General features: G+C 35.2%; 1 protein-coding gene across 1 annotated transcript in view; it reads left to right on the top strand.

Annotated features, from left to right (window-relative positions):
- LRP1B (low density lipoprotein receptor-related protein 1B) overlaps positions 1 to 21504 on the top strand; it is a 615617-nt gene that overhangs the window by 350894 nt on the left and 243219 nt on the right. Inside the window, exons 22-26 of the mRNA XM_009891709.1 lie at positions 481 to 663; positions 7470 to 7670; positions 10143 to 10388; positions 17748 to 17945; positions 19596 to 19800. Of these exons, the coding sequence (XP_009890011.1) occupies positions 481 to 663; positions 7470 to 7670; positions 10143 to 10388; positions 17748 to 17945; positions 19596 to 19800 (1033 nt within the window). The remainder of the gene's footprint in view (positions 1 to 480; positions 664 to 7469; positions 7671 to 10142; positions 10389 to 17747; positions 17946 to 19595; positions 19801 to 21504) is intronic.

Consider the following 21504-nt stretch of genomic DNA (forward strand, 5'->3'; position numbering starts at 1 on the left):
GCCAGGCAGGTGCTGGGGCCAGAACTCTTGTGTCAGTAGAGCAAAGATGTGACTTTTCATGTTTTGTGACTTAGGAGGTGGATCTTCTTGGAAAAAAGAGGAGAATGAATGAGGAGGAGGGAATGTAGCTTGAAGGTGAGAGGCAGGGCTTGCGAAGCACCAGGGAAACTTCATCAGCCTTGGTCCTCCTTACATCTCCAAATTAATTCTTGTCTGAAAGCTGTGCTAAAAATAATGCATTGATATTTACCTTGAGCATGTAATGGAGGCGGCAGTGAACGGAGTGAGCAGGACAAGAAAGAGCTTGTGTGAAGCTTGTGTTGGAGCGATGACTTAGAGAGCATTAGTGGGTTTTGAGTGTTATACTTGGGGACTCTGATTTTGGCTTTGGTTAGGAAGGGGGATTGTAAGTCATTGTAGACTTGGCATGGAAAAAACTGACATGAGAAAATTCTTCTATGTAATTCTTATTTTTCTAAGAAACTCCCCCCCCTGGAAAATGCAATGGGAAGGAATTTCAGTGCAGTCCTGATGGGAATTGTGTTCCTGAGTTATGGCGCTGTGATGGAGAAAAGGACTGTGAAGATGGTAGTGATGAAAAAGGCTGTAATGGAACTATACGACTATGTGATGAGAAAACCAAGTTTTCCTGCAAAAGTACAGGTACATGCTTGCTGATATGTTTCGCTCTTATTTACTCAGTGTGTGTGCGTGTGTCCGTTTGTGTGATTTGAACATCTCTACTATTTGAATACTGCTTTTAATGTCTCATACTACTGAAGTGATGTTACTTATTGTACTTGAACCAGGAAAAGAATATTAATATACTTCTCCTAACCTGTTTTCTGATTTAAAATAAAAAATGGATGGATTTTGAGATTACTTAAAGCTGAAACTGTTCTGTATGACGTACATCAAACCAAATACTTAAATGAAGCATTTAATAGTACTTCAAAGTGCAAGTATTTTCTTCTGTTTTCCATCTTTGGCCCTACAAGTAAGTTGATTGAAATGGCATAAGGTAATTAACTAGAAGACTTCAAAGAATTAGAACTACAGCACTAGGAATTTAAACAACAATATGGGAAGAAAAATACATTCTTTGAGAATGTTTAAAATAAAATTTTGCTAAGTATATTTCATTAAAATGTGAAAAGAATGTGACAATCTTTACGTGAGGATATTTTGCAAAATAATATTTTCTTAAGGGACAGTCTAGCTAAGGAACAAATTAATATACGTCAGCAATGTATTAATCTTTTTTACAATTTCTTCAAAGCTTAATGAAATATTGGAGATAAAATAAACTCTAAAAGCAAAATTTAGTTCAGGATATAATAAGCAGTAATATTGCTGCCATTAGGCAACTATAATTATTACAGGAAAGAAGAACCCATTCTAATGACTGTGTCCGTAGCATTATCATGCTAAGCATGACAAAAGTTGCAGTCTAGTTATGTGAGCTCTGTCCAAAAGTATTTGTGAACGCCTATGGATACAGTAAGATACTTTATTCAAATCTACAGTGTGAACAGAGAGTTCATTTTTAATACGTAAACTAATTTACTATGTCTTAGAAATGCTTCAAGGTTTGCTACTACTTGGATTTTAAAGTTGCAGAAATCATAATGTCTGGATAAATAAAAATGAATACTGAATTTCATCTAAACAAAACATTTCCTTTGAGGTTCTTACAGTTTCCATAAAGGTGTATTGAACAAGTAGCTGTTAAATGAAATACCTTCAATAAGTAAAACGGGATTATTCACTTTTAATAGCATGGTCCCTTCCCTGAAATAGACTGACAGAAACCCTGATACAGGAAATACAATTCTGTACTGTATTTTTCCTAGTGCTTAAATGGAGAAAAGGTCTCAAACTATGCTGCCTCATTATGCACTTACCTGTGTTTACAGTCGTGCATAAGGAGGGCAATATCTCAGTCAGTTTACAGGATGAAAGATGAAATTTGACTTCTCGAGCTGCCACATATAAATACAGCAAAAAAATATTTTCATCATACACTTGCTAAATTCAAGGGTACATGGCTTTGATTTAAAAGAAGATGCAGTCACGGTTGTTGGTTGTGTGGCAACATCACTTAAGGAATCAGTAATGAGTTTCATCTATAATTTTTTCTTTCGCTATTTTTCCTTCCATCAGTCCTGGAAGGAGCAAAACCGATGGAGGTGTGTTGGTAATGCATTGGAAAAGAAAACAGCAAAAGCAAATGTTAGTTTAGGTACATTTCAGTTTACTTTCATATGGTACGACAAATGAGTAATAATGGTTTTATGAGAAAGAGTTTCTATCATGATCCTTTCAGGTTTCAGAATAGACGTCTTATTCCCTGTGGATTACTCCAAAGGAATAATACTGTCTGGCTTCCACATTTGTGAGAATTGTTCAGATAAGGGAGAAACTGTCTAATTCTCCCCTTATAGATAGCTAAGTGGTGACATCTGATTTTCTAATACAAAACAGGATGGGTCTGGGTAGGAACGTGTGTATGGGGGGAGATGAGACAACCGATACGTTTTGAGGGAAATGGCAGTTGGTGAGAACAGTAATAGTGAAATGATACTGCCCACTTTTTAGCTTACTTCTTTTTTTGTTTGTTTTATGGCTGTAAATAGTAGCTACAGGGTTTTTTCCTACTGTAGCTTTTGTTGGTTCTGGTCAATCTGTCACAGTGCCACAGGCATGAGTGTCATCTTACCATTACGGCATTTGTCAGCCTTCAGCCAAAGGTGACTTTTCTGCTTAGAGTAATGGTGGTATCAAGAACCCATCGTATCCAGCCCTTTTTCTGATATGCACTTAAGAATATCCAATAGAGGATGTTCTGTAACATATACAGATAGCCTTTTAGTAATTTACCTCTAATAGTTGAACATTTTTTATTTTTTTTTTCCTAATAAGTCATTTGAAACTTTGCTGCAAGCTTACTTGGTTGTATTCAACTTTTCACTGATATTAAAATCTTTTGAATATTGAAAGACCTGTCATATTTCTCCTTAACCACATCTTTTGTTGAATAAATAAATACTTTTCTTTTTCCCCCTCACATGTCTTCTGTTTTTTATGTTATGTTTTAAACATTTAGTATTTTTTTTTGGTCTCACTGGACCTGTCCAACCTGTGCAGTTCTTGAGCTGTGGTATCCAAAGTGAGCCAATATGCTTGAGGGCAGTTGAATTAACAGAGTTCAGAATGACATTTCTAATTTTTTCAAGAACATCACATGGTTGTTCGTGGTGATGTGTGATGAAAAATATACTAGTTTTTGTAGCAGTAGGGTATGAGATGCAAAAACTACCTGATTGAGATTGACTATTGTTGGGCTACTTCTAGACAGTTATTTTCTGCTTTTAAATTAGATTAGACTTCTTTCAAATTAGATTAGACTAAGATCCAACTTCCTACTTTAAATTCTGATTCTGTCCTCCAAAAATTATTACAGGCATGTACTTCAACTCAGTTTTATGTACTACATAAATCTATCCTTTTTATTTCATCTTCCTACTTCGCAGTTAGTACTGGACCAAGAGCAGAATCTGTGCAATCTCACTTAAAAATTCATCTAATTAGTCTAATGATCATAATCGAGTACTTCTGTGAAGACATGTGCAAAACAGCCATGAATACGTCAGTTTCGTAAGCAGTAGATGTGAACTGCATTGTATATTTGTCATACTTAATATTTTTTATATTTATTTCAAGAAGCAGCTAATTTTGTATCTTACCATTTTTGATGCTACCCTGGGGGCTATTATTTTGTACTTCTTTTTTCTCATGTTAATAATATACTAGAGGGGGGGAAAAAAAGATGAGGGGAGAAGTAGGAGTTCTTTAGAATGGAAAATCAGGAATGTACATAAAGAGGAAATGAATTCAAGGGATGATCATCTCAGTAATACTGGAAGAGGGCAGCAGCAATAGCGCTGTCTGGATGGGGAGTGTAAAACAAGATACAAGCATGGGACAAGTTGAGATGAATGGAGAGATATTAATAGTGAGGAAGGCTGGGAATGAAGGGTTTTTGAGAAAGAAGATGATGAGGTAATTGGTAGGGCTGCCCTACAGATTGTGTGAGGGCTGATGAGGAGGAAAGGGTTACTTTGGCCAGATATGGCAGGAGAGGAGTTTTGGAAGAGGAGAAGACTTAGAACATAAGAATGGGAAGTATGGAGGAGTTCAAAGTGTGGGTGGAAAGGCTATCGGCCATAAGGTGTATTTACCAGCGTTGCTTCCACTTGTTCCCTCCCGGCTCCGTCTCCTCTCTCACTTTTAGATCTTTAGAGCTGAACATCTTGTACGACTACTTTAATAACCTTTTTGAACATGATGGTTCAGAATAATGACATTTCTGACTGGAAGGGTGAATCCAGTTGACATTAAAAATTTAAATTAAAAGAAACCACCAAAGCAAGTAAACTAGAAAACTATATGTTATTCCAATACTGGCTTTATCTGCGGTTCGTGTTATCATTGTTTTCTGTGTTAACAGCTGTCTTCTTTTAGCTCTGATTTTTTTCTCTTCTGTCTCATCCAGGAGACGTTTATAACCATTTGCTTTCTACAAAAAGCTTTTAAATGCCAGAAAGGACCTTGTTCTTGAAACAAAGTAGTCCAGTCTAAGTCTCAGGTTTGTTCTACAAGACAAGCAAGATCATTGTATATCACAACATTTTGTTAAATCTGTCAGATTAGAACATTCTTTCATTCTGATAGGAAAGAGACTGAGTTCATTCTATAGGTTAGGAAGGCATTACAGCTTTAGGCAGCAAGAAGTAACCGTAAGAGGAAGCTGAGCGCAATTAATGCCCCACCAAAGTAGTTTTCCTACAGTTTAATACATAATCTTTTGAAAAGCTTCCGGGGCTCAGTATCCCAACAAAGACTGCGGAGTATATAAAAAGGTAATTGTGTTGTACTTACTCATATTTGTAGGAAATAAAAAGCGTTGGAGAAGCATTTGGATCTGGCTTTCCCACATACCTGTTGCTTCAAAACTTCTGATTCACTACTTTATACGTCTATCTTCTGAGTTACAAAAAATAGCTGTGGAAATGAACACACATAGCCATTGAGGCAATTAATTTGTGGTGGAATTTAACTATAAAGTTTCCAGGAAACCAAAAACGTCAATTTCAATAGGAGGCAATAAATAATATCAGTGAATTTTAAGTAATGATTTCAAGACAGTCATAATACTTAATTAAGTCTATCTCTAGAATTTTGGCAAAGATTAATTCCTTGAAAGTATATTCTGCTTAAGTACATGTCATAGCTATCATAGTGGAAGATGACTCTTTTATTATAAAATATATCTTCATTAAGGTAAGAGAAAGGCAGGAAAAATGATTTACTCTGTAAATATCTGTATGTAGAAAAGATTAAAAAACAGATTAAGAGCTCTACTGGAAGCAACGTCAATTTACTCTGGGATCTGGTTAGTTTGCTTGATGTTGGTGTTTTTCATTAGCTTTCACTCTGCTGCTGTGTTATAATAATATATAAAATCAGTCATCTTTTGAAGATAATGATGAATATGGACAGTTTTTGAAACACTTGTGATTGCATGTATTGGTAAACTGCACATATATAATGCATACAACTTCATTTCCCTGTGTCTGTACAATTCTTTCTTTTAAATGTAGAATATTTGGAACTTTGACCACTATAGAAAATGGTGAAAGCTTTTCATTCTAATTTAAATTTTCTAGGTGATTTTGCACTGGTAAAATCATGTTGTGTTGTTTGAAACCACAATCACCGTAGTATGTTCCTTAAGTTTCGCTTCTTGCTTTTCTTCCCCAAATGTGAAGGCAGTCTCACATTTGCTTTGTGAGATGCTGCAGAAACATTTTTTTCATTGGTCTTGTTTCGCTGTATTCTATCCCATTGCCATTCTGTGAGGACGACGGCACCCTTCCCATTAACAGAAGACTAAAATATCAAATGAAAAGCATTATGCTAATCTTAAGCAAATATTTCTTTTAAAGGAAATTGAAATCTGCTACTGTATTATGGCAGACAGTAGGATTCCCATTAGGGACGGTTGCTACATAGTGTGGACAATCGCATAGAGTCTATTCTGAGGTGGTTTTATATTGAACCATGTCATGAGCGATATAGAGTAAAGGACGGCCTGTCACAGATTTGACACTGAAGGTGTATTAAAGAACCAAAAAGATGAGTGGTTTACCCTAACTGATCACTTCACACGCTCACTCACTTGCTTCCCCCACATAGTCATAATCAGTCTCGGTTTCCTACTGGGAAGGTTGCTGCTGAACTGGGGAGGTTGGGCAGAAAGTCATGTCTGTTCATGCTGTGCAACAGTTTGCAGGTACCAGTCTCGGGCATCACCAATCACTCCCTGAGCATCCACCAGTGTTGCTGTGAACAGATGCAGGCAGTTCCAGGATGTTCTTTTCCGTTCCAACATGATTTTCTCTACCTAAATAGCTTATAGGCAGAAACACAGTGCAAGATCAGCTTCCTGACCCATGGTTCTACCTGTTGTCTCTTTATTAATTGGAGAAAAAAGTACATGCCACTTCTGTTCAGTCCAGATGTTATCAAAATTCACAAGTAGCCCCTACTGGTTGTAGCTAGCGAGTCACAGGTTTATGCTTGAGAGTTGAAAAATCGTTTGGGACAGGAGCACACACAACCCACTGCTCTGTTCACAATCTCGGTTGTTTTTCACCTGTTAAAATCCCTCACTTGGGTGATTCTAATTTAATACTTGTATGTTTTTTTTTAAAGATCATAACTCGTTTCCCAATCAAGAAACTGTCTTGTATCTCTAAACATAGGTGGTCAGCACAAAAGTGTTTTTTTGTTTTCCCCTTTTGAGTAGTGAAGGAAATGATCTAAACCCTGGTTTGATAAAAATGAAATTGTATAGGAAGTTTCATCTGCTGTAGCTATTTTGTCTAAAAGCTGATCATTTCTGACGTAATCTGGGAATGTATTGTGTATACTTCCTAGAAAGATTCTTGTTTCTCAGACTTGTGCTAATAGAAAGTCATATATTGAAACATTGCTCATATGGAAAGCTGTTGGAGTAGAAGATAAAGGGAGAGATGAAGAAAAGCAGAAAATTAAAAAAAAACAAACAAACAAACAAAAAAACCCCAAATCAGCCTAAAACATTTTAGAATAATTTAGTATATTTAACAAATTATGAGGATGTGTCCTTCCTGTATGCAGTTCTGTTCAGCATAGAAATAATTAGGATTGATGTTTGGAAAATTAGACTGCCAACACTGATGTAGATGATGCTTCCAGAGTATAAGTACAAGTTGGTTTCTTTCTGCTTATCTAAGAGGGAAAGTACTATTAATAGAAAAACATAATAATAAAAAAAATAAATAATCTGTGTAATGTTACTGAAGGTTTTTTCTAAAGTTTGCTTCCAGTCTGATTTCCTGTGTTTATTGTCTCTTTTCTCCAAGGGAGATGCATTAGCAAAGCGTGGCTATGTGATGGCGATATTGATTGTGAGGATCAGTCTGATGAGGATAATTGCGAGGGCTATATGTGTGGACCACCAAAATACCCTTGTGCTAATGATACCTCCATCTGCCTACAGCCTGAGAAGCTCTGCAATGGGAGAAGAGATTGTCCTGATGGATCTGATGAAGGCGATCTTTGTGGTACTTCTTTTAGACACATTTTCCTGACTATTCTTGATATTGCCTGTCACAATACTTGCTGGTGGAAAAACAGTTCTCATGTTAACCTTACTGAAATTTTATCACCGTAGCCTATGTGAGGATTTTTACTTGATTTAAATCATACTGTGTTTGTGCTCGAAGTATTAGTTTTCTTCAAATAAGGGAAAACATAGTTCCTTAGGTAAGTCTTTAATTTCCTAACCCCTTAAAATACTCCTGCAGGTAAACAATTTAAAAGGCTCTGGTGTATATGAAAAGATGTGAGCTAATTTGCAGTTCTCTCCAACTACAGAAGCTTGAGTTGATAGAATCCTTTCAGTAGCTGTGTAGGAGTTCAGGAAGAAACACGTTGGGATGACTAGGAGGAGTTAACGTGTCTCCCCGATGGGGGTGTTGAAAGGATTTCATGGCATGTCAGACAAAGTAGAAAAACTGTATTCAGTAAAAAATGTACAAAAATAACTTTATAAATCTGACAGAAGCATAACAGATAATCTAATAAAATTATCACAAAATATACACAGAGATAAAATGAATGGATTTTAGAAGAACTTACAATACTATAGTGTAAATATTGTGATGGTTTAGGGATAAAAGTGAAAGGTGGTTTGCAGGAAAAACATAGGTAATTTTATAATTTTTATAAAATTAAATATATTATTATATAATTATAGTATATTATATATAATACATATTATATAATTATTAATTGTTCTGTAATTATTACATCAACAGTTTGCCTCTCCCCACTGACCTTGCTTTGCATAAAGTGTTTTATAATCTCCGGCATTGTCACAAAGCATTTGGAGATGCTTGCAAGCATTTTCACTCTCTAGGATCTGTGTTTAGGAGGAGACCCAGCGGTGGGCTGAGCGCAGTTGCTTAGCGTAGGAGGCAGAGTCCACTGGCTGGGCAAGAGCTGCGGCAGGGTATGGCAAAGAGATCTTTGCACCGTCCTGCTCTGGCGGTCAGCAGACTGGGCTGTAAGAGATGATCTTAAATTCAGTGTTCTGGAATTTGTTAAGATTACATTGCAGACCTAAATCCTCTGAGAGCTACATATGAATCCCATGCTGCCTAGATTCCAGGGGAAAGAAATTCTGGCATAATATACTATAATATTATTTCTATGTATGGACAATTATCTTCCTACTAGTAGTAGCGCATTATGACACCTGTATCCTGTTGGATATTGTATAAGGTCAAGCTTGGTTTTTAATGGTTGTTACAGCTTCTAGATGCTGTGTTATTGGTCAACAGGTATTTCAGCAGATGTTAATTATTTAGTTTCAAAACATACTTAAGCATAAACTGAAGGGCAAATATGGGATGTTGGGCAACACGTTTGCATGTCAGACACATTAGAGTTTGATTCTTTTTTTGCCATGATAAAAAAAGCCACAAAAAAACAAACTTGAAATCTGAACAAAGGACTGGTAGAAAGTGGCTTCTTTTATTTGTTTATTTATTTTTATTAAATGAGAAGGAAATAATTCTTCTGTAGAAAACTGATGTGATTTTTGGATCCTATCACAAGTGAGCAAGGCTTTCAGAGACTTGTTAGAATCAAAGAAAACAACTAAAAGACACAAATAGATTAAGAAATAAAGTGAAGCCTTGTTTCCAGTGCAACAATGGACCAGTTTGGCCCTCCCATTGATTCCCTGCATATCAGTAGTACTGTGAGGTAAGGAGTAGTTCTATTTTTTTTTTTTTGCTCCAGAGGTCACGGAATTTCTCACAGACACAATTATCACACTTATCATGCAGATGCTTTAAGGGTTTCACAAATAGCCTTCATTTCTTTTAGCAGAACTTTGCAAATCATCCGTTGCCTTCAGAATATAATGTGAAAGCACTGACACAGAGAATGCAAAAGTAGTATTCTCTAGTAGCTGTTATTGGAAAAGGATGAGAAAGAAATCCTGATTTTTACTTCTTATTTGTCCATGTTTCTTTGACAAGTTGCTTGTGATACAGACACATAGGACTAAGAATTGGGAGTCTTCTGCCTGAAAGCTTAAGTGTCTGGAAGCAAGGGAAGTCTTTAGGAAAGTGTGCTTATTTCTCTGTACATCAGCTTTCCGTCACCATTTAAGATGGTTGAGCTGTAATGGTCTTTGGACTGGCTCTGTATGGACACTCTTTAATTATTAATGAATGAAATAATATGCATGGAAGTCTGAAAACGTATATACATTGTACATCTGCCACGCGAAAATCTTGAAAAGTTGCAGTAAAGCTACCATGCTGAATACTGACAAATATGATAATTTTAAAAATAAATATAGAAAGCTGTTTAACAAATGTAAAACTCAGTTGCATTTCTTTAGAGGCCCTTTTGTGTCTTTTAGTAGACCTGGTGACTTTAAGGATATACAATATAACTGACAGCCCTTTCAGCCCTTAATGTTGATTTGTTTTTGTTTTCTTTTTTCCATGTTATTGCAGATGAATGTTCACTTAACAATGGTGGATGTAGCCATCAATGTTCTGTGGTTCCTGGAGGAAGAATTGTATGCTCCTGCCCTGCAGGATTCACTCTTAATGTAGACAACAAAACTTGTGAGATTCTGGATTACTGTACCAAGCACCTTAAGTGTAGTCAAGTATGTGAACAGCATAAAAATACTGTCAAGTGCTCATGTTACGAAGGCTGGAAGCTCAGTAAGGATGGAGAAAATTGTGTCAGCACTGGTAAGTTGAAATTCCATCTCTTTTCAATATTCTAGATGTTATTACTTGTTAGGTCCATTTAGTGAGAGGTTATTTCCTTTTTTTTTTTTTTTTTAAATAATAAATATAGGCTTGGGTTATCTAAGTGTGTGGCTGATATCAATCTGAAGAACTCATTAAAGCTGTCCCTATTCTTGATGCAGGATGAAGGGGTATGGCAGTGTTAGTTCTTGCTTATAAGACTTTCTAAGAATGTTAATACCAAATAATGTCTAAGTTGTTTGAAGTTCTATACGGTTTTTCATGTATATTTAATATGCAGGGCAGCTCCACTTGTGTGTGTATATATATGGAATATGAGGGGTTTTCTTTGTACTTTGGAAAAATGGATCAATCTGTGACATCATGAAATTGATCAGTTTTACTTGAGGGTTCAGAAGTTTAATTTTGAACATGCGTGCATACACATATAGTCAATTATCTACTGCCTGTTAGTGTTCACAATTTAAGCTATTTTTTCACCTACGACATTCTGGTACTTGTTTTTTTGACATCGGTAAGCCCAGTCAGCTCACTAATCTAGAAGAAAACCAACATAATCCAAAATGGGAGAGGGGAATGCATTCCCCTCATTGCTCACTATTGATATTTACTGAAGCATGATTTAGAAACTATGTCACAGGTGTCTTTTTCAAGTGCAGTGTGAATATGTGCATAAAATACAAACACGTATGTGAAATATAAACTGTCATCACATCTTTACCTCCCCTGTAGGAAGTTAAAAATAGCATGGATTTTGCTGTCTAGATTTTCAAAATTTCAGTTTAGGATTCTTTGATATTTTTAATCTTTATTATCTTTTTTTTTTTATGGTATCTTCTGAATTCTAAGTAGAAATATCTCCCAACTTATTTGAATATTTGTTAATTCAATAGATATCATGATTAAGATATTCTTGATTTGTTCCAGATAATCAGCATTTCCTCAGATGAATTTTCCTACAGGAAAGGTGAAGAGGGACTTTTTATCAGGGAGTGTAGCGATAAGATGAGGGGTAACGGTTTTAAACTGAAAGAGGGTAGATTTAGATTTAGATTAGATATTAGAAAGAAATTCTTTACTGTGAGGGGGATGAGCCCCTGGGGCAGGCTGCCCAGAGAAGCTGTGGCTGCCCCATCCCTGGAGGGGTTCAAGGCCAGGTTGGACGGGGCTTGGAGCAACCTGGGCTGGTGGGAGGTGTCCCTGCCCATGGCAGGGGGGTTGGAACTGGATGATCTTCATGGTCCCTTCCAACTCCAACCATTCTGTGATTCTGTGAATCACATTAAAAAACCCTGAATGAGTAAGCTAGAAATAAAAGCCCAAGTTTCCTATTGCTAGTCACCTGAAATAATTTAGTAGTCAGTAGCCAACTTAGTGGTCCATATTTCAGAAAAGGCGAACTCTAATTTTTCTGCTTTGACAATGTTTGACCTAATTTACAAAACATTTTAGAACTTTGTTACAGTAGTAATGAAGCCCATAATTTACTTACGGCCAAAATATCTTTTGCATGTAATAAAAATAATGTGGGGTTTTGCTGAAATAATGAATAATTAAAAATTAGTTTTATGTCGTGAATGTTCTCTTCAGTTACACTTCTTGCCTTTGAACTTTTTTTTTTTTTTTTAAATTCATTAAGAATGGGGTTTACTTTCATCAGGCTGGAATAACTGCTGTTATAGTTTCCGGAATGATCTCCAAATTGAGTCTTTGTGTCTCCGTAATTGTTACTATCCTATGTAAAGAGTTAATACTACAACATAAGTTGTTCAGAGGTTGCTGAGCTATGCTGACAGTAGACTCTCAAATCGTGTTTCATTGGCATATTACTGTGGTTCTATATATCTGAACCTTGTTTTTATTGCTGTTAAAATTCTTATTTTATGACACCTCTTTAGTCTTACTGACTTTTGATTAATCTAATTAGTTTTATTATGGATATTTCCAATAATTCAAAAAGTAAATTCTTACTGCATTACAGAAATGAAAGGACTAAAATCATTTAAGACAGTGTTAGTAACTTGGTGGAGGAAAGCTTGAAACAAACTTTAAATTAAAACAAACAGAAAAGCCTGGTATTTGGAAGCTAAAGGAGAAAACCCCATAGTGAAATATACACAATTCTGCTGAAAAGTAAGGAAAGTGAGACTATAGTTTCTCAGGTTGTCTTAAGCCCATGAGATATTTCTGCTTAACATTCACTGATGTTGGTGAGAGTCTGAATTCACAAATTGATTTTTACAGATTTTTCTCAAAGAATATAATATTAAATACGTGATCTGAGACAAGTGATGACCTGGTATAACAAAAAAATTATATCTTTCTTTACAAACTGTAAAGCCTAATGCCATCAAAGCTGCAACAAAATTATTACATATTAAATATGACATATGCTTTTATAGCAACTAATAATCTTGTTCCCTTTCAGTTTATTTCATTTGAAGGGCATGGTAAATACTCTGAAGGACAGATCCTCTGATACTTTAGTTGCTGTGTGAACAGCATTTCAGTAAAGTGAGCACAATTTTGGTCTCATTTGTGAATCTGTTAGCCTCAAAATGTCCATAGCATTTATGTCTCTGTGCATGAGATCTTAAATGAACATAAAATAAAGAAAAAAGCTTTCAAGTACTATTACAAGTGGAGTTAAAAGTGATCTTGTGAAGACAAACAGGGACCCAAATGCCAAACTACTACTTCAATAATTCCAGTTGGTATAAAGCAATTCTTAGAAGAACCATAGTGATCTAAAATGCCTTGAACTGGGAGTACACGTGTATTATATTAGAGGAGTAACTAATAATCATTTTTCCAGGAGAAAAAAAATACTCAGAGGAAAATGATTACTTTACCCTTCCGTACATTTTTTTTTCCTATCTAAAATAGCACTTTCCTATATACATTCAAACATTTCACTAGCATACAGCAATAGCCTGTAAAGTTAGTATGCAGCACTTGACTTTTTCGAAATATTGTAAAAATGTTTACTTGAGGGTCCATCAGAAAACCAATGGAATACAGATGCTGAAAATGTAGTAATGTATGTGTTTTGGTTTTTTGGTTTTTTTTTTTTTGGATGGCATATCAGAATCAAATAGTGTGTTTGTCAGAGGAATCTAATGAATTACTGGAGAAATAAATTATGGAATAAGTGTATAGAAATAAATTGACTCTTTCAATGTCTCTTTCAATGTCTTTCTCTTAGTTTCCCTGTTTTCCCCTATTTCTGCTTATGTTCTCTTCATTTCATGAGCGTTTTAAGTGTTGTTTTTCTCCTTCAGAGTTTCTTCACTTCTCATGTCTCTTGTTTTCATCTAGTTTGCATATTGCTGTTCTGGCATGTGTACTGTTACATTACTTATTTCCCAAAGACTAAATGTTACATTCACGTTTAAATTTGTATTGATTGAACTAAAAGTATGCTACAGAGCTCCATTATTCAGATAGGAAGTCAATATAAATTACATATTTTCATACTCTTCTTCCTAGTTTCTCTTGGAACGCATTTCAAAATAAGTTGTGCTGATATATTGCACTTGGACTCTTTTAGATGACAATAAGCACACAGGAAAAAAAACGGTTCTTGAAAGCTATTTAAACTTCATGTTTATGTTCAGCCTTTCAGAATTTGATGTAATAAAAGTTAGATGAATTCAGAAACACTTAGCTTAGTATAGATTTAGTTAAAAAATGACTGTCAACCTTTTCTAAGCTCTTGGAACTCTGTTATATGACTAGATAGATGTACTTGGAAAAAAGGATGATGTGTCGGTATGTTTGATCTGTTTTAGCTGGGTTTAAATTCAATTTTGTTCTAATTTCCAGATAGCTTTCAATACTCAAATGGGGGTGGGGTAGTCCAATCCTCTCTGAGCAACGTCAGACTTTTAAGGAATTGGGTTTTTTTCAGACTCTTTATGAAGTTATCATTTTCCTTTGAAGTAAATTTCATTAAAACACAGTGTAGGTTACTTGCTGTGCTACTGTTGTTACAGTAAGTTTCCATTAGCATTTTTCCAGAGAAAGAATTTTAAATTAAAACCACAGGAAAAGGTGAAGCGTTATTCTTTCTATACAGTCTTTTTTGAGTGTGTTGTTTAGACAGTTTTCTTCTATCAGGATTTTTTCTTACAACTCTCAATGCAGTTGATGCTTTACGTTTGTATCATATATTATATACACTTACCTGTATGGTAAAAAAGCTTGTTGCAGTCATGAAATCAGAAGGTACAGAAATGTATGATTTCTCTATAATTAATTGGTAACATTTACTTTTCTTTAGAAAAAAAGTTTTAAAGAATGGAATCGATAACCATTAATACAATTCAGTTAAGGTGAGATTTTATGAAAATACTCTTAATCAATTGGTAAAATTAAAAATATTTGCTCTCAATTTCCAGAAGAGGAATCGAGTGGGAAAAGCATAACCTTAAGTAAAATTGATTTGATTCAGTCTGAAAATTCAAATTCTCTATAATATAGCTCATTTTATACAGTTATTGAATGATAAGGTTGGAAGGAAGATTAAAGGCTATCTAATACTGCTGTTGTTTATCTTCTTCCAAAGACCTTCAAGACACCTTCAGTGGTGAACTCCAAGTTTCCCAGGGGTGAGATGTTTCAGTGCCTCAACTCTCTTAAAAGATTTTTTTTTTTTTTCTAGTCTGTCTGAGTCTTCCTGCTCCAGTTTAAGTCTTTAATCCTTGGCCTACTTGTTATTTATATATAAAACGAGGCTTTTCCTATTTTCAATTCATCAGCCTTTTATGTCTTTGGAGAAATTTATGTGCTTCCACTCATCATCTTATTTTGTTGTGTTTTAAACTGAGCAATTCCAGTTTGTTCATTCTTTCCTTGCACTTGTACTTTCTAGACCGCTTACAACACTCGCTGATCTCTTCCGTTCCTGTAGTTGATTCACATTCTTCCTTATGAGCCATGCTCAGAACAGGGTACAGTATTGTAGACTGCCTTCACCAAAGCAGGAGGGAGGGAGTAGAAGGGTTACATCATGTTCCTCTCAAGTGCAAACCTTGAGTTGACCTTATTTACAGTGCTATGCCATTGTTGATCTAATTTTCTAGATTCTTTCCTACAGATCTGATATCCCATCAGTTTTACACTCAATTTTATGCAGTTTATTATCCTTGAAACATGGTACTTAATACACACACAATAATATAACTCTAGACTCCGGTCATCCAGGCTATGGTGATTGTTTGCTACATTAGGTAAAGCAGAGAGGTGGCTGGACTTTGGCTCACAGCTCTCCACCAGGCGGTAATTACTGCTCTCCATTTGGCTATATTTAAATAACCTTATTGTAGAGAAACCTATGTAAATCTGGTTTCTGAATTCTTTCCAGAGAAATTTTGCACTGCGATGCAGTGTCTCTTGTTTGTCGCAGTATCAATCATTCTTTTGTTTTATATAGTATCACATCTGTGACTTGACTGTATGTTAGCGACAATAACTAAGGGTCTGAATTTTCAGCTTTAAATTGTTATGGGAAGGGTAAGAAGGGGGGGTGGGGAGCAGTGTATGACCTGCTCATTTGAACTAAAATGTCCAAATAAAGAAAATGGTTTTACTTTGTCTACATATATTTCCATACCCATTTCTTGTTGTTGATTTACATTCATAAGTATCGTACCTTAAATTTGTCAAGATCCCATTGAACTGGAATCCTTTTCATCAGTGTACTTCGTAATTTGCACTGTAGGTTGTGGAGCTTAAGCTAGACTGCCTCTACTTTGAATGAAAAAGCCCCTTCCAACTTAGCACAGATGTATTAGGTTTCTTTTTTCCATTGTGGTGGTAATTACTGAGGAATATTAAAGAAGCTACTGGTGATGTCCATCATGTATGTTCTTATGCATTGGAGTTGCCAAAAAAAACAGTATGTCAGTAGCCTGTGGTCTCCTGCATAATAGCTGCCAATTTATCAGAAATTGGGAAGTGCTATTAAAGTGTTTCTCGGGTTCAGATAACTGCTACTTGTGAAATAGCTACTAATGTCAGTGATCCTGTTCTTCATTAAATTATTTAACTACTGCAGAGCTTTGAAAAATTGGCTTTGCAGAAAGTCATTCATTGCTTTAACAAATAGGAGGATCATTTGGAAAGTCGAAGCCAGATTATGAACAAGTACTTCAAGAGCAGAAACATAGCTCTGCTGAGGTACCTGATTAACTTAAATCATCATAGATAATTTAATATGTATGTGCAATAGTTATCAAGAGAAGAACATGAAATTAATCTTTTCAAAAAGAGCTATGTAAGCATCTTGCTACTTGATGATAACTTGTGTGACGTTTTCTTTGAATATTTTAGATGAACAATGCAGTGTTGCCTATTGCCATAAACTGCCAATAATCTGTCTTTTATATAAAATGGAGGTTTAATTGTATGGAAAACAAAACCCCTGGTATCAGCTGTGTTTCACTCGAGGAGAAAGAACTGGGGGGGAGGGGGAGGCACACAGGGGAAAAACTGAAAAACGTTCTGTATTAAATTGGATATATGGAGTTGATTCAACAGTTTAGCGAATCCAAGTTTTGTATTTCTTGTTTGTTTTATTAACACAGCTACTTGTTTGAATTGTTTTTTTCCTAATCTAAAGTATGTAAGAACTATGATAATCAGTTTTATAGTATAGTTGACCTATGCAGAGAGCGTTTACAGATATTTATGTATAATTTGATGTAAGCTCACAGGCACAGATGATCTAGCATTAATTGAAGACCAAAGGAAAGAGAATTTCAGTGGTAGTTGGATTTGTGATGGAGTGTATCAATAAGCATATAAAATGTTCATTTCCTTGTTTGCTAGTTTAAGGTATGGGATTTTTTTTTTTAAGGAATTCAATTAAAAACACTAAGTACATTATATATATTTAAAAGGTATATTATATATATTTTAGTAAATTATTTTGACTAACTGGCATTTGAAACAATGTATAACTTAATGGATTATTTTTTTTCTGAAAGTTTTGAAAAAACAGATTCTGATTTTGATACCATGTGACTTTTTAAAGCTCTAATTACGGACCCCTTGTGGTAGAGCTACAAAACAGAGTTCAGTAGTTGAATTGGATATTCCAGAATTTAATGTTTAATATCTCTAGTAGTGATCAAAGATAATGCCAGAAGGGAGAAATGAGAAGTCTGTGGGACTAAAAATGTATTCGAAAGACTCCTTATCAGAAGATGAATTGTTTTAATCATCTGTTTCTCCTGATAAAGTATTCTGTTGTTCTTATTCCACTTGTCATTTATATCAATATGTAACAATATCTTCTTTATTATTCTTTTGAAATGTATAATCTTCTGCTTCCAGATCCATTTGAGGCTTTCATAATTTTTTCTATTCGACATGAGATCAGAAAAATCGATCTTCACAAACGTGACTACAGCCTCTTAGTTCCTGGTTTAAGAAATACAATAGCACTCGATTTTCATTTCAGTCAGAGTTTACTGTACTGGACTGATGTGGTAGAGGACAAAATTTACAGAGGCAAGCTCTCTGATACTGGAGGTATGAATTTAATTGTTAATTTCAGAACAGTAAGAACAACTGCAGTTACAGGATGTTGGACCAGATAAATTGTGACTGAGCTACCATTCATATAAATGGAATTTAGGATGGTATTCTGCCTTTAAAAATGTGTGTATTTAGATTGTGCTTGATGTAGAGATAGAAAAAGACTTTTTTGTTATGAAAGTTCCCTTTTGCAATCGGCTATAGGGGGAAGAAAATGACGAATGAAAAGGGCTGTTATTTCTTCCTGGTCCAATGAGTGCAGTATTGATTACTTTTTTTTTTTTCATTTTTTGTAATTTACCTTCACCTTATTGAGGAAGTATAAGAATTTATAAGACGTCTCATTAAATTATCTGCTTTCACTAAGTGAAAGACTTTGCTTCAAAATTGTATTGCATTCAGAAAGACTTGTTCTTTGCCCTGGTGACATAATTATGACCTGTAACTCAATATAATTTCATAAAATATACAAAAGTGTTTCTACAAAACGTTCTTTGCTGAAGTGTATACTCAGGTGCTTTCATTCCTGCATGAGCTAACAGGTATAAGCATGTTTAACTTGCTTTTGTAAAAGTTCACCTATACGTTCATGTGCATGTTCTCTGACACATTTTTTTTGTTGTTGTTGTTTTTGGGGTTTTTCCTCTTCTCCTTAGTAGATGGTATTTGTGGGTATTTTTATATCCACAGATCCAGACCAGGAAAGAAATATGTTACAATGCTAACTGCGTAAAGGCAGCCAAAGACTTGCTACTTTTCATTAATGTTTGCGGTGTTTGTATGAGACCAGTAAGGTAGTCTGTTGTTGTTGCGCTGTATTATAATCACACTGTACGAGAACCCAAGTGACTTCTGTGATGGATTAAAAAAAAAAAAAAAAAAAAAAAAATTTACTCCCTCAGTGTTGCAGCTGTCAAGAACTAACTTGCAACTGCAAAAAGCACTGTGCCTTCCTGGAAGTCCTGAGGGCTAACAGAATGCTTCTGTAGTTGCCCTTGGTGTGAAGAATTTTGAGACCCTCCAGACGGTGTGGAGGAACAGCTATTTTTAGACAGTGACAGTATGAATTGTGCATGTGAATTTAAAGGAACAAAGTAAGGCTATTTATTGCACAGCTTTTCAAAATGTGTAGTACAAACAGGGATCTCCCTGCCATTTCTGTCATCATCACAATTTTTCAGTTTTCTGATTGAGAAAGAACTGAAATAGAGCCGCGTAGCGTAGAGTTTTGTCTAGTATGTCTAGTCACTGGGAGGTGAAGCATGAGCGTGACCTTCACAGATGGTGCAAAAGAGGTCCCTGGTAATAGGGCACATGCACATCCCCTGTCTCACTCTGCATGTGATCTCTGACCTTTATTGAAAGTTTCAGAGCTTTACTTACTAAAGCATCGGAGAACTAAAAATTTCTATTGCTGTGGAATGAAGTTTATTTATATATTGCCAAAAGTGTTCTTATTTACAGTAGTCTATGGCATTTGTAAAGAAAAAATGTCATGAGTAAAGTATTATCATCTGTTAGATTAATCAAGAATGCACTCCAAGAGCATATGATAGACTTGTATGGCCGTGTTCACTATATGAGACTCTGTATTAGTTCTTTAAAACTCTCTTTCTTCCTTCCCTCCCCTTTCTTTTCTTTAAGGTGTTAGTGCCATTGAGGTCGTAGTACAACATGGCCTGGCCACACCTGAAGGTCTTACTGTAGATTGGATTGCAGGAAACATATACTGGATAGACAGCAATTTGGACCAAATTGAAGTAGCAAAACTAGATGGCACTTTGAGAACAACGTTAATAGCAGGAGCTATGGAACATCCGAGGGCTATTGCTTTGGATCCCAGATATGGGTAATTAAAACAATATTACTTTTTTCTGTTGCAAAGTATTTTAAAGATACAGGTTTAAGTGTGAGATTTTGATTTCCTTTTTTGTTGTAAGTTATAGTTCCTAATTTGTCTTTAACGGTTCTTGAAAGTATATTTTGAGTGAAATAGAATCCATTATTAGTGGTTTTTGCGCCAATGAAAAGGCTTAAGAAAAGGTAAGTCGGAAGATACAGGGGTCTATTTGTTGGCAAATTACTTCCCTTGCTATGTGATTGTTTCATTTAATTTTTTTTAGTGCAGATGATAGTAACTGAAGGTTTTGGTCTAACCTTCCTGTGTGGTTAATGGACAGATTTAGGTATTGACAAGCTGATTCATCTCACTTAGAGACTGATTTTTTTGGTGGGACTTTAAAGGTATAGCTTAGATGTTACTGAAGACTAAAAGTTGAGTGAAGTAAATCCCATTTTTTGTGTTTGGTTCTCCATCTTTACAGTGGAGATACTGCTTGCCAACCTCTGTCAGTATGTTTTCTACCTGTTCATAAGGGATATTATTAAACTGGAATGTTATTAATCATAAGCAACTGAGTGTAGTAGATTCAGCCTACTACCATAAATGTTATCTAATGCCTGTCATAATTAAATATTTCTAATAAATATTAGAATTTTTTCATAATATCAAACAAAATATTAATTTTAAAAGGCCAAATTAGTTTTGTGGGGTTTTTTTTTTTTTTTGAAGGATGCTTAAGTTAAAATATTGCCTGATTTTGGTAATATGCTACCAAAATAAAAACTGTTTTCCCATAAAGTGTAATTTTAGCAATCATCAAACATAAATTTCTTTTACAATTCCATTTAAAAATCTTCACAGTAAAAAAAACCCACTACATTCTAACCTTGCTTTAGATATTTTTGCTTCCTTTTAAAATTAGCCTCTCATCTTTTTGGCAGAGCAAAAATGACCCATACACACCATTTATAAGTCTATTGACCTAAATTTTGATATAAGTAGTGGAAAGGAAGTAAAACTGTTTATGGAACCCTTAACTCTTTGTTGAACTACGTGCCAGTTCTGATTCTGTATTGAAATTCAGTCGTCTCCTACAAAAATTTCACAATTCTTGGAGTTAGAGCAGTACTTTGAGGCTATATGAAATTGCAAACTCATCACAGAAACCTCATTACCCAATATTGTGTGTAGATGGATCCTCTTAAAGTGACCAAAAGGTGTAATGGTTAATGACTTCATCTTCTCGCAATTATTGTTCTTTCAGAGGGCGGGGGGGGGGGGGGACAACCGAAAAAAAACCACAAAAACCAACAACAAAACAACAAATTAAATGTGGCCAAAATAATATAAATTACAATGAGTTTGCAGAATCATTGTATTTAATTTTCTTTAGAAACCTGCTATGGTCTATCATGCGTCTTCACTGAATATTTATTTCAGAAACACTGCTGTGGACATAAAAATAAAAGTAGGTAGAGGTCCCAGATTCTGGGACCTGAGGTCCCTCTGGGACCTAAAATTCTGAATTAGGAATTACATGCTTTAATGAGTAAGGACCCTGCCGTCTCAGTTTGGATGCTGGAAAGCTTATTTACAGAGTGCATCGCTTATCTACAGAGATCTTTAAAAAGAGGCATCCTGTTGGCAGAAGAACTGGCAGATAAGCTGTTGAAATTAAATGGTTGGGAGGGGAAAAAAAAAATCAAATCA

Source organism: Charadrius vociferus, unplaced genomic scaffold (assembly GCF_000708025.1).
Source record: "Charadrius vociferus isolate BGI_N301 unplaced genomic scaffold, ASM70802v2 scaffold109, whole genome shotgun sequence".
Classification (NCBI taxonomy): domain Eukaryota; kingdom Metazoa; phylum Chordata; class Aves; order Charadriiformes; family Charadriidae; genus Charadrius; species Charadrius vociferus.